Source organism: Nelumbo lutea, chromosome 7, assembly GCF_056320005.1.
Source record: "Nelumbo lutea isolate HS-2025 chromosome 7, American lotus-T2T, whole genome shotgun sequence".
Taxonomy (NCBI): Eukaryota; Viridiplantae; Streptophyta; class Magnoliopsida; order Proteales; family Nelumbonaceae; genus Nelumbo; species Nelumbo lutea.
The window spans coordinates 9,019,880-9,034,156 of NC_142690.1; the positions used below are offsets into that span (position 1 = coordinate 9,019,880).

At 37.7% G+C, this 14,277-nt stretch overlaps 1 protein-coding gene across 2 annotated transcripts in view; it reads left to right on the forward strand.

The window, feature by feature from the left end:
- Positions 1-14,277, forward strand: part of LOC148844966 (putative calcium-transporting ATPase 11, plasma membrane-type) — a 43,761-nt gene that overhangs the window by 11,184 nt on the left and 18,300 nt on the right. For both annotated transcript variants that reach the window (XM_088956054.1, XM_088956053.1), the window contains exons 3-5: positions 6,712-6,766; positions 6,869-8,796; positions 8,875-9,030. In XM_088956054.1, coding sequence (XP_088812180.1) covers positions 6,712-6,766; positions 6,869-8,796; positions 8,875-9,030 — 2,139 coding nt within the window. The remainder of the gene's footprint in view (positions 1-6,711; positions 6,767-6,868; positions 8,797-8,874; positions 9,031-14,277) is intronic.

Here is a 14,277-nt window from a genome sequence, read left to right on the forward strand (position 1 = left end):
TTGTTAAACATCACTAAGATGCCTATAATATTGGTATTCACAACAGAATAAGCCAAAGGCTTGTTGGATTCCACGTTTTGGTTTTTTATTATTGTTTATTTATTTATTTTTTCGTGGTAAGCACTAAGCACTAAATATTAAGAAGTGTTTGTTTATAATATACATCGGGCTCATTAATATCGTATTGCAGATACAATACTAACCTGGATGGGCAAGAAAGAAAAAACTAAAACCTCGATGGTGAGAATCATGAAAAATATGATGCGCAAAATCATCGTCTGGTCTACTCGAGATTGGGGTTGGGTGTTAATCTAGTCTTGTTTTTCTTTTCTTTTTCTTTTTCTTTTCGCGGTTGTTAATGTAGACTGCTATCTTGGCCCCATTAAGAAAGGTGGTTCTAAAAGGAGAATATAGATATGTATAAATCAGATTACATAGCTCACAGCCACTTGTTTTAAAAGAGCATCAAGGACGAAGTTTCTTGGAACTTGCTCGTGGGAACATTAATTGAAAAGTGGGAAAAAGTGGGTGTATAAGTCCTTTGTCTTGGTGGTTATTGAAAAGCTTGTCTCAGGTGATGTGGCATTTGATGGATCACACACGCTTCCAACTAACCCATAATTTAAAATGTCATCCTCTAGGGAGTAGTAGTCACTGAACTAGTGAAACCAGCTCCACTAGAATCTTATTTGTGACTTGATTCATAAAGAATAAATACATTTTATACATTATGTGTGGCACAAAAAATCCTATCGGTTTGATATCTTTCTATAGATGCCTGAAATTTCAAAAACTTTGTGCCACAATGTGGTTCGTAGGCAATTTAGAATTTTTAGATATATCCTTTGTGGTGAGACATAAAATGTAATTACAGAGTTTAATGGTTGTTATTCAGTAAAAAAATACTTGCTTGAGTGTCAATGCCACATGGATGGCTACACATTTAGATGGAAAGACCAATGATGTATGGTTTGAAATTGCTAACTACATAAAAAAAAGTGGCAAAGAAAGTTTCAAGAGAGTTCAAAGGGAAATGACAAAATGCCAAAAAAACTTGATGATGGGATGAAGAAGTTCAAATTTTAATTAGAATAAAATTAACATGTTATAAAGATTAATAAAAAGAAGGCATATGATGACTTCTCATAAGTTAGCCACTAACGAGGGGGGGGGGTGGAATTATAAACTAGTAAAAAGAAGAGAAAGGAAATGTAGAGATTTAAACCATATTGGGTGCATTAAAGAGGAAGAGCAAAGAGCTTTGGTAGAAAATGAGATCAAGGAAAGATGGAAAAATTATTTTGAAAAAAATATTAAAGACGGGGAGGCATTTGCTTATTGTAATTGTTTGTATAAAATTACTTTACATTTTCATAAAATTATTAAATAAAGAACATGCAGATAGTGCTAATGGAGGAGAGATTAGTAACTCTAATAGTATTTAAAATAACATGGACCCTCACAAAATTTGAATTATTGAAATATTATAGGCATTAAATATGATAATGAAGGGAAATGAATTAGGACTTGATGATATTTCACTAGAAGTATTAAAAGACAAGGGAGAGGTAGGATTATTATGGCTAATTAATTTATTTAATAAGATAATGAAAGAAGAGAAGATGCTCGATAAAAGGAGGGAAGGAGAGAGTTCCAAATAGATATATGGGCCTAATTAAGGATATGTATGAGGGTGTGACCTACGACCAACGGTAGAACACCTATAGGAGGGCAATGTTGTAAAAATATTATGATTTATAATTTGAATTATTTTACTTTAAATAAATGGTAGAACACCTGTAGATTAGAAAACCATTATATATAAATTATTTTACTTTCAAGTCAAACTTAACTTTATCATTGTTTTTTATCAGAAACAGAGAAAATATTTCATTGATTAGAAGAAAATATGGTTATAACAAGAAGCTGTGAAAGAAACCCAGCTTTAGAAAGCTAACCCAAACCAAATTTACATTCAAGCCCAAAACAGATGTGTTTTTTGTACCCCTTGCTTAGCTAACCTATCTGCCAAGCTGTTAGCAATTCTCCTCATCCATCTCGCTCAGATTGACATGTCCTTTGAGAGCCATTTAAATCTCCCGAATTCATTCCTCAATTGCCATGTCACCTTTTCCCCCTTTTGCAGCCATTTTATCACAGTTTTCAAGTCTCCCTCAATGATCAGTGTGTTAATACCTAGCTCTTTGGCCTTTTCAACCCCATACACTCCAGCCAGAAACTCTGACCTTGCCACATCACCCTGTCCCATAGGACTGAAGTATAGAGCAATGATGTTTCCATCTTCACCTCTAAAGGTCCCCTATGCCTGAGGGGCCCGGATTACCCACACCACTCCCATCAAAATTCAGCTTCTTCCAGTTGCCTATAGGGGGAAACCATGTCTCAAAAGATTTCTGTCTTGTAGATGAAGAGGTAGCAATAATACCGTAAGCCTCAAAGAAATCTTCAACCTTAAAATCTGAGAACAACTTCATACTTTTTGCCCAGTGTGACACTCTCAACGTTATTGTTTCAACCAAGGCTTCCTTGCTTTTTTTTCTTCCTTCAAATATTCTTACATTTCTTTCCTCCCAAACAGTCCATAATAGTGTTGCTCTAGTATACCTCCACAAGATCCTACCCCTCCTTTCAGTGTAACTAATGCCAGTAGGGCTAAACAAGCCATTCAACCAATCAGGAGAAGACCACCTGCAATCAAAGAGGGAAGCAAACCAATTTCAAATAAATCTAATAAAAGGGCAGGGGACTAGAAGATGAAGTGTAGTCTCACCGTTCAACTTACACAGGACACACCAGTTGGGGGACAAACACCAATTTGGTCTTTTTCTTTGAAGTAGATCATAAGTATTAATACAACCATGAAATACTTCCCATCAGAAAGCACTGACTTTAGGGGGAATGGGAGAGTACCAAATTTCCTTGACTGGGAAAGAAGGAGAAAAGGTGGCTGGTGGCTACCAAAGAATGTAAGAAGGATTTAAGAAAATAACCCATCAGAATTAGGGCCCCAAACCCTAGAATCTGATCCACCTTCTCCTAAGAATATTGAATTCAGCAAGCCTAACAATTCAGATACACTAGGAAGTTTAGAGTCTCTAAGGTTCCTCTTAAAGCCAAAGTTCCACATCAGCCTTGGGGGGATGAGAATGCTGACTTAGGAATTCAGAAATAGGCATACCCTTGAACCTAGAAAGATAAAAAAGAGAAGGCAATCTCTCATCCAAAGGGATATCCCCAATCCACACATCCTCACAAAATTTGGTTTTTTGACCAGAAGCCAAGTCATAACTGATATGATTTAGAAAGGCAGGACGGAAATCATGGATGGCCTTCCAGGGAGCAGCTAAGGTAGCTCTATGGATACATCCAACATCCCATCAATTGCTTGACATGCCATGAATGCTTGCAACAACTTAACTTTATCATCTTTGGCTTCTATTTGTATGTGTTGGAAAACGTGTGATTACTGGTGTAGATGTATATTTGGTAGTTAGCATTTATATTTGGTAATTGTGTAAAAGTAGAATTATGTGATATGTAATCCTAGGATTGTGGAAAAATATAATCCCTTAAATATGGGGATTAAAAAGGTTAATCCCTTAATTATAGGGATTGATTCTCTTAATTATATGGATTGATTTAGAAAGTTTTTTTTCTATTTATTGCAGTAGCTTACTGTATAAATATGCCGATTGACAATGGAATTAAACAAATCAGTTTTCTACCATTTCAAACATGGTATCAGAGCCAGGTTTGCCAACCTTGAGAATTTCTTTTCGGCCTTCATTGCCAGTTTTTTCTCTTCGTGCTTTTCTGGTCTTCAGTGTTGATCTGTAACCAGAAGTGTTTCTTTATTCTCCTTTTTTCTGGCTAGTTCTTCCCTTCTTTATTCTCCTTTCCTGCTAGCCTTATTCTTCCTCCATTAACAATGTCCGACATGACTATAACAAGTGCTCCCGTCCAAACCGATGAAGGAGCAACGAATTCTCATCCTCACACCGGTGATTTGCAGAATATTCAGGCAACATATAGATTGAATGGCCAGAACTATTTGAAGTGGTCACAACTAGTGCGTACATATTTGAAGGGAAAAGGAAAAATTAGTCACCTTCTTGGGACAGGGCCAAAGCTGGGCGAGTCAAATTTTGATGCTTGGGACGAAGATGACTCCATGATTATATCATGGTTGTGGAGTTCAATGACACCCGAGATCAGCGATACTTGTATGTTTCTTCCCTCTGCAAAGGCTATATGGGACGCTGTCCGACAAACCTATTCCAAAGCCCATGACGCTGCTCGTGTCTATGAGGTCAAAGTGAAGACAGTGGTGGCCAAACAAGGGAGTAGAAGTGTTACAGAGTATGCAAATCTACTGCAAAATTTTTGGCATGAGCTTGATCATTATCGGGTCCTTGAGACAAAGTGCCCCGATGATGCTGTGATCTTGAAGAATTTTATTGAAAGAGATAGGGTGTATGATTTTTTGGTTGGATTGAATGCTGAATTTGATTAGGTCCGAATACAAATTCTCGGCAAAGGAGAAGTGCCTCATTGAATGAAGTCATAGCCCTTGTCAGAGCCAAGGAAAGCCACCATGGAGTCATGCTTGAGCCTAAAGATCCCGAAGGCTCAACCATGGTGGCAAGGGGAGGAAATTACAGTGGTTCAAAGGGTGACAACAATCAAAACTTGGCTTGTGACACAACCATCCGTGACTCTAACGATAACCTCTGGTGCACCTATTGCAAGAAGCCCAGACACACAAAAGATCGCTGCTGGAAACTTCATGGGAAACCATCTTTATCTCTCAACAAAAGTATGTTGTTGATCTTTTGAGAGAAACAAGAAATATGGCATGTAAACCAACTTCCACGCCTATAGATCCCAATCATAAACTTGGAGAAGCCAGCGACAATGCAAGTGTAGACAAGGAGATGTTCCAAAGACTGGTTGGAAAATTCATTTATCTTGCACATACATGGCCAGATATTGCATACGCTATAAGTGTAATAAGTCAGTTTATGCATAACCCTAAAGAAGTTCATCTGCAGGCTACTCATCGAATTCTGCACTATTTGAAAGCTAATCCAGGGAAAGGAATTTTATTCAAAAGAAATGGGGGATTGGCTCTTGAAGCATATACAGATGCCGATAATGCAGGATCTCCAGTAGATAGATGGTCCACTTCTAGTTACTGTACCTTCTTGGGAAGAAACTTAGTAACTTGGAGGAGTAAGAAGCAAAATGTAGTGGCTCGGTCAAGTGCAGAGGCAGAATTCAGGGCTATGGCACAAGGAGTGTGTGAATTACTCTGGTTGAAGATAATTTTAGAAGACCTGAAGATTCCACAAGAAGAGCTTCTGAAACTATATTGTGACAACAAGTTAGCCATCAATATTGCTCACAATCCTATTCAACATGACAGGACGAAGCACATCGAAATTGATTGACACTTTATAAAAGAGAAACTGAACACCAAGTTGATTTGCACTCCCTATGTATCTCAAAAGGACAACTGACCGATGTACTAACTAAAGGGCTCAATAGTATAGACTTTTAGAAGAATTATAGCCAAGCTGGGAATGGAGGATCTCTATTCACTAGCTTGAGGGGGAGTGTTGGAAAACATGGGATTACTGGTTTAGATGTATATTTGGTAGTTAGCATTTATATTTGGTAATTGTGTAAAAATAGAATTATGTGAATATGTATTCCTAGGATTATGGAAAAATATAATCCCTTAAATATGGGGATTAAAAAGGTTAATCCCTTAATTATAGGAATTGATTTAGAAAGTTTTTTTCTATTTATTTGCAGCAACTTATTGTATAAATATGCCGATTGGCAATGGAATGAAGCAGATCAGTTTTCTACCATTTCAAACAGTACAAAGTGTTAAATTCTATTGTTTTAGGTACATATATGTTAGATATGTATTGAAAATAGTGTAACAACCTAGCAATCTTGGGATATCCCCGTCTAATAACAACCTGACAATCTTCTTAAACAATCAAGTCAGTCCAGCTCAGTGTGTAGTCCAATCTTAAACCATGTAGAGGCAAAATATTTCTTCTCACAAGGAGGTTGCTTCATCGGTTGGACTTGAATATTTAAGTATGACACTTCCCATCTGATCTCTAGAGAACACCCCTACCCCTTGGAAGCTTAGATTACCAAGAAATAACTCATCAAGATTAAGCTTTAATATTCTTGATTTCAATGTTGTTCGTGTAGCATTACTTTCTTGTCTTCAAGGAGTGTACAACAAGATTAATATCATATTATATTTATGTTTGTATTAGGTTTCATGACAGTTATGGGTTTCTTTTATTTGTTCCTTTAATAGCATTACTTGGTGTAAGTGTAAAATCTTGGGCATTGATTAAAAAAAAGGACAAAATCTTGGTCTGTCAAGTGTGAAAATGCAGGTTTAAGTTTGAGAGTGGCCACTTTGTGCAAAAAATGTCAAAGGTTAGAACTGTATCCAATGATCCAATCTACCCCTCCCAAAACCCCAGATAGCTGGAACCAACATTGGGTAATGACCTTTAATCAAGAGATGCTAAACAAAGTGGTTGTGACAATGAAACACAATCACTTTTATACTTCTGCTTACTTCCAACTGAATCTTATTGTTTTTTTTTCATTAAAATTTGTAGTAGCCTTACTATTGCTATTATTTCCTGCCAGGAGAAAATACGAGTTGCTCTATATGTTCAAAAAGCAGCATTGCAATTTATTGATGGTATGAACTCCACCAAACTACCAATAATAAATCAAACCCTTCAATATTTCCACTAAAACTTTATTTTTTGACTTTCTTATTTTACTTTTTGTTCTTGTATAGCTGGTAGTCGAGTTGAATACATGCTCTCAGAAGAGGTTAGACAAGCTGGATTTGGCATTGACCCAAATGAACTTGCATCCATTGTTCGTGGCCATGATTCCAGGCGCTTAAAGCAACATGGAGAAGTGGGAGGAATTGCAAGAAAAGTTTCAGTATCACTGGAAAATGGTGTTATTTCAAAGGAATTGCCGGTGAGGCAAAATATATATGGATCCAACAAATATGTTGAGAAACCACCTAGAAGTTTATGGGTGTTTATTTGGGAGGCACTACATGACCTAACTTTAATAATTCTCATGGTTTGTGCTGTGGTTTCTGTAGGTGTTGGAATTGCTACTGAAGGATTTCCAAAGGGTATTTATGATGGGTTGGGGATCATACTTTGTATTTTCTTGGTAGTCATGGTTACTGCAATTAGTGACTACAAGCAGTCCTTGCAATTTAGGGATTTGGATAAGGAAAAGAAAAACATTTCTGTTCATGTGACAAGAGATGGATATAGACAAAAGGTTTCAATTCATGATCTAGTGGTTGGAGATATTGTTCATTTATCTATAGGAGATGTAGTTCCAGCTGATGGTATGTATTTATCAGGTTATAGCCTGTTAATTGATGAGTCAAGCTTGTCAGGTGAGAGTGAACCAGTGAATGTAAATCATTCAAAGCCATTCCTTCTATCAGGAACTTCAGTGAGAGATGGGTCCGGCAAGATGCTAGTAACAGCAGTTGGTATGAGGACTGAATGGGGGAGGTTGATGGAGACTTTGAGTGAGAGTGGGGAAAATGAGACACCACTTCAGGTGAAGTTGAATGGTGTTGCTACCCTTATTGGGAAGATTGGCTTGGCTTTTGCTGTTATGACATTTCTGGTGTTGGTTGTAAGGTTTCTGGTAGAGAAGGGATTGCACAGTGAGTTATTGAAATGGTCTTTGAGTGATGTAGTGGAGATTCTGAATTATTTTGCTATTGCAGTGACTATAATTGTTGTTGCAGTTCCAGAAGGGCTGCCATTGGCAGTGACTCTAAGCCTTGCATTTGCAATGAAGAAATTAATGAGTGATCATGTTCTAGTGAGGCATCTCTCTGCATGTGAAACTATGGGTTCTGTTACTTCTATTTGCACAGATAAAACAGGGACATTGACAACTAACCATATGATTGTTGATAAAATTTGGATATGTGAATCGGTAAAAGGCAATAACATCATGAATGCTTTAAAGTCTGCAGTCTCTGAGGAAGTTTTAAGAACTCTTTTGCAATGTATATTTCAAAATACTAGTGCTGAAGTGGTGGAGGGGAAGGATGGGAAGACTAAAATATTGGGTAGTCCAACAGAATCAGCACTTATAGAATTTGGCTCATTTTTGGGGGGTGATTATGGTGCCCAACGGCGGGAATCTAAGATAGTGAAGATTGAACCTTTCAATTCGGACAGGAAGAAGATGTCTGTTCTTGTAGCTCTTCCAAGAGGTCATTTTCGAGCATTTTGTAAAGGTGCATCAGAACTTATTGTACAAATGTGTGATAAGATTATTGATAGCAAAGGTGAATCTGTTCATTTGTCAAAATCCAAGATAGATAGTGCCATGGAGGTGATTAACAGTTTTGCTTGTGAAGCTTTGAGAACTCTGTGCTTGGCTTTTAAGGATTTGAATGAGAATAGTGGAAACAACATCCCAGATCATGGCTATACATTGATAGCAGTTATTGGAATTAAGGATCCACTACGCCCTGGTGTCAAGGATGCAGTGCAGACTTGTTTATCTGCAGGGGTTACTGTGCGAATGGTTACTGGTGACAACATTAATACAGCTAAAGCAATAGCAAAAGAATGTGGCATATTGATAGAGGGAGGCTTGGCTATAGAAGGACAAGAGTTCCGTCAATGGACTCCCCAGAAAATCAAGGAGTCAATATCACTTGTTCAGGTTGCCTTGTCATTTGCATTACAAATTTTAATTGTGGACCTTATTCAGTATTTGAAAATGCTAGCATTGTATCCTCAGGTAATGGCACGATCCTTGCCCATGGACAAACATGCCTTTGTGGCTGAGCTAAGGAATCTTGATGAAGTTGTTGCAGTGACGGGTGATGGTACAAATGATGCCCCTGCTTTGCATGAAGCAGACATTGGACTTGCTATGGGTATAGAAGGAACTGAGGTTTGTTTTATATCTACACTTATCTATATAATGGTAGTGGCTTTTAGTTTAGGCACAATTTACTTCCTGCTTTGTTCCTCTTCCAATGGTTGCTTGATATTTCTGATATTTTTTGTTTTCCTCTCTCTATTTTTTTTCCTTGTGCATTAATTAATGCTATTAATCTTCCCATGTAAACCTAGAAGTAGACAATGGATGCCATGGTCACTAGGTGCTTGGCAAGCCTCTGAAATATCTTTTTATTTGTTTTTTATTTTTTATTTTAGTCTTCTTGGTGTAATGATATGATCTTGGGTTGTCAAGTATGAGAATGTGGATTTGTGTCTGAGAGCTGCCACGTCATGCAAAAAATGCCAAAGGTTAGGACAGTATTCAGTTTACTTCTCATATGACTCCAGATAGCTAGGGCCAACATTGGGTAATTGGATTTAGTCTTCTAGTCCGCAGTTCAATGTTTCATGGTAGGATTATGATGTTCATTTTGGGGTTGTCTTCTTGATTTTTGGATGTTTGGTGAACTTATGTATACACTCTTTCTTATCTTTTCCTTATTGTTAGAGAATAAAAACCCATTCAAGGACCTTACCTAAGAGATCAGATTGGCGCCCTACAAGCGCCCCACTTGCACATCTCAGCATGCATTAGGAACATCTCTAGTACTTATAATGAGAAGATGCTCCCAGTACACGGGTGGGAGGTGCTGTGGGGCACCAATCGATCTCCTCACCTAACAACTTATGCTTTTAGGTTGGACAGCTCCTTGGCACTTAAGATTACTTTATAATTTATTGTCTATAAAAAGAAAATGAAAGTAAAACAGAAAAATTGTCTCTGTTATTCAACTTGCTGCAGTAAAGAGGTATTATGTAAGGGTAAATCAGAAGGCATGACTTTTGAGGAACGGGAAAAATGTGAGGTTGTATTTGGAACAACCTTAGGGATTAAGTTGTAGCATCATTAGGTGCATATGGGTTTTGGGTCATCAAACATTCCTGGGATTTGGAAGAGTTTTGTGGAGGTGTGTTAGAGCTGCTTTGGTGTGGACTGTGTGGGAGGAATGAAATGCTAGAATCTTTAATGACAAGGAGAGGGATCAAACATGTCTGTTAGAAAGTATCTTATGTAGGGCCATAAGTTGGGTAAAATCCTTGGATCTGTTTTCCACCTACACTTTCGATGACATAAGGAGAAATTGGGAACAACTAGCTAAAAGTTCTGCAATCAGTAGCAAGCCGGTGGTGGATTGGAAGCCTCCTGATGCCGGCGTCATTAAACTAAATTTTGATGGCAGTAGTTTGGGCAACCCGGGGCCATCTGGAATAGGGGGAGTCTTCAGAAATGATGAGGGTCAGATTGTAGCTCTATTTTCTGGTCCTATAGGATGGGGAGACTCTGTAAATGCAGAACTCCTAGCTGTGTTACAAGGAGTAGAATATGCAAGAGAGTTGCCAGTGGAGCATTTAATGATTGAAGGTGATTCCAAATTGCTTATTGGATGACTAAAAGAACCAGAGACGGCAGCCTGGCTGTACAAGGGGGCTTTGAGAAGATTTAAGTGGTTGACTTCAAATATTTCAGCCACAATTCAATGGGAAAGAAGATCAGCAAATGGGCTGGCAGACCTTCTAGCTAAACTAGGTGTACATAGGAATCATCCCTTTTGGGCGCAATTGTAAGCTTTATGATGTAGTTTGGAGGCTGCGCTCCATGCCTCTTTGTGGGGAATTGAATGATGAATACTTAGTTCTTTATTTAATAAAATTTCCATTATTGTTGGAGCTAGCCGAATAAGGGTAGATTAGTCATTTTATTTCTGTTAAGTTATGTGCTTATGTGGTAGTCTTAATAGAGACTTTTTGTCCCATACTTAAGTGGGGGCAGTTTAGTCTTTGTACTACTAATTAGAGGCTAATCCATATTAAGGGTCGACTGATAGGGTTTAATCTATCAAGTTTGACTGTTCTCTTCATCTTCTTCTTCTCTTCTCCTGGTTCGAACTACTGTAGCTACAGAACAAACATGGTATTAGAGCAGGACGTTGCTCTCTAAATCTTCTCATAGATTCGTGACCTGCTCCTTTCTGTTCGTGACCTCATTTTTTTTCTTCTTTCTGGGCTGAAAAATGGAGAACACAGATTCGACCTAGGTCTGAGAACACCTCAGTTCTTCTTTCTCTGCGCAGAACCTGACTGTTTTTTTAAGAGAACAACTTCAGAACAATTCAGAAGTGGATGGTCGATTGATGCTCTCCATCGAAGGTTGGTTACCTCCTTTTTTTTGTGCTGTTGGTATTTCTGGGTTGAAAGCCTTCAAAATCTGCGGGGACTGATCAGAACCTAGAGAACTAGGTTGTTTGTAGCCTTGGTTCTTGGAAAAAGGTCCAAGAACAGGCTGTGTTTACAGTGGCCGAATGGTGTAAGGGTATGTTTGACCATTTTTTTGTTGGTCTGTAGTTGTTTTGAAGCCCTTGTTGGTCACAAGTGACCTGAATTGAATGACAGGTTACTGCAGTGGCAGTAGTTGATGTTTTCTTTGGACTTGTAGTGCCCTCTGAAAAGGTTAGACAGATTTGTACCATGTGTGACAGCTATGGTTGTGTGGTGGTGCTTGTGATGCTCAATCTCTATTGAGCAGCTTCAAGAGGGCTTGTATGCAGTCATTGAGTTGCTGAATTAATGTCAGTGTGATTCATGATTTTGTGAAATCAGTAGTAGTGTGAATAAGAACAACAGTTTGTGTACCTATCAACTGTGTTTGGGGACTGTTGTAGTGTCTGGAACATCAAACTCCTGACAGCAGTACTTAGTTGGCTACCGGGAATTCAGATTAGAAGTAGCATTGGAAGAGCATCATGGCAGCAACTGGAGAAGGTCATAGTGATCAGAAACCTAGTGTGGTGATTCCCTCTGACTATCTGGGTGTGTAGATGACATCAATTAAACGTAATGGTGAGAACTATGTACCATGGGCCAAGTCGGTGGAAGTTTTTCTCAAGGCAAAGAGGAAAGTGAAGCATGTGAAGGAAGATAAACCACCTGCTAACTCTTCAGGATTTGATGACTAGGAACAGGAAGATGCCCAAATCATGACATGGTTATGGAATAGTATGGAACCCAAAATAAGTGCCAACTTTATGTTCTTAGATACAGCTAAGGACATATGGGAACATGCCAAGAAGCTTTATTCTGGGCAGGATAATACTACAAGGGTATATCAACTTTATCAGGAGTATTTCGATCTGTAGCAAGGGAATAAAACCCTAGAAGAGTACTATGCTAGTATGAAGAACCTCAGAAATGAACTCAATGTCTATCATCCCTTCACTCTAGATGTTAAGGTTCAGCAACAACAGAGGGAACAACTAGATGTCACTAGGTTCTTAAATGTATACCCATCGTGTCAAGCCTTCTATGGGAATAAATTGAATCATTTAAGTTCTTGTGTTTCCCAAAAAACATCCATCAAAGTATTTGATGGAGTTTTGATGAGGCAACAGTATCTGCACTATCTCTGCTATAAGATGGAGAAAATTTTGCAACTGTGAACCACTCCTTGATTATGATGGAGTTGGTGGAGATATCTCTTTATTCAGATCGTGGTGGTACCAACGAGCCCTTAAAGCATCTAAACCCTAGAGTAGCTAGTTTGAAACAGTTATCTTCCCTTGTATAATCCTTAATGTTCACCATAGAAATTAGTACACAATGAACAAAAGTTTCCTTGGTCATAATTACAGTTGCATCATGATCTTGTCAATATTATTGGTGGTTATTTGGTTCAACTTTTAATGTGACATTTATGCTTTTGATTGATAACCGAATTATTATTTTAAACAATGAAAACAAACATAAAATGATGAATTAAATGATTATTCCCTCATGTTTCGCTTACGGTTAACACCTCCTACCTTTCTTGCAAATTTCAGAATGATGTAATTTCTGCTTATCCATGTGTTGCATCTTGATGTATGAGGCCCTATAGCTACTACTTCTTTACTTAGTCGTTGATATTTTTTAACTTTTGTTGATAATTTTTCTTGGTGTTCTTAGGTTTATTTGATGAAATCCAAACATCAAGTATGTACCATTTTTTACAACTTTCATAAAATGGTGTGTATGCAATTTGAAAGACTGATTAAAAGTTTTCTGATTTGACAATTGGGTTTTAGTACTTGTTTACAGACCTTCAAGCTTTTCTGAACATGGGATAGAATATCAGGCTGTGTGGGGACATCTCAGCAAAATGGGGTTCCTAAATGAAAAAAAAATTAAAGTTGTTCAGTCCCTCAAGTTTGGTATGAATGTACGCAACACTTTCTAGTTACACATTGTTCTTACTACCTCTTTTCTCATTACTTGGCTCTCCTTGGGTTCCTTATTTCAAGTTTTTTATTGAGTTTGTTTTTCTAATTGACATTTGTTTCCTATTCCACCTAAAGTCTTTGGTTGTATTTGCAATGTTCATGTTCCTCCCTGTTCTCGGTCTAAACTTGATCCTCGTGACCTCAAGTGCATTTTTTGGGCTACTTTGCTTTTTAGAAGGGCTATAAATGTTATTATCCTATTTCTCAATGAAAGTTTGTGTCCATAGATGTATCATTTTTTAAGCCCACTCGTTTCTTTACTCCTAAAGTCACTTCTCTTCAAGGGAGAAATATCCAATGGTGGAAGAGACGGTAATTGGTTTTCTTGCTCCTATTCCTGTTCATCCCTTGGTCTTTGACTCTAATGGGCCTTCTATTGTCCCTATGGAAGGTGGACAGAAAATCAACAAGAATTTACAGGTGTATGGCAAACACAAATGAAGAAAATAACCATTATATGAACAATCACCACAACATCCTCCTTTTCGGATGAGAAAAAATTCTTGTGAAGGAAGTGTTCATGGGTCTTGATCATAATTTTCAAGGTGCTAAGGCGAGGCTAGGCGACAGGGGGTCGCCTAGTCGCCTAGGCGATGAATTTTTTTTAAGTAAAACCATATATCCTAGGGTAGTTCCTAGGTTCCATAACCATCTTTCCTTAATAATTATTCATAATTTTCATAAGAAAAGTATAAGTTTCATGTTTAAGTCTAGAAAATCAACATTTATGAGAAGAAAAAGAACAAAGTAAAGAAAATTCAAAAAATATAGGGAACCCCTACTTTTGTTATAGGAAAGAAGAAAAGAAAAGGAAGAAGAAGAAGAAGAAAATGTGTTGATTAGACAAAATTTTAAGTTCTTCCTTTGCTTATAGGTTCAGGTTT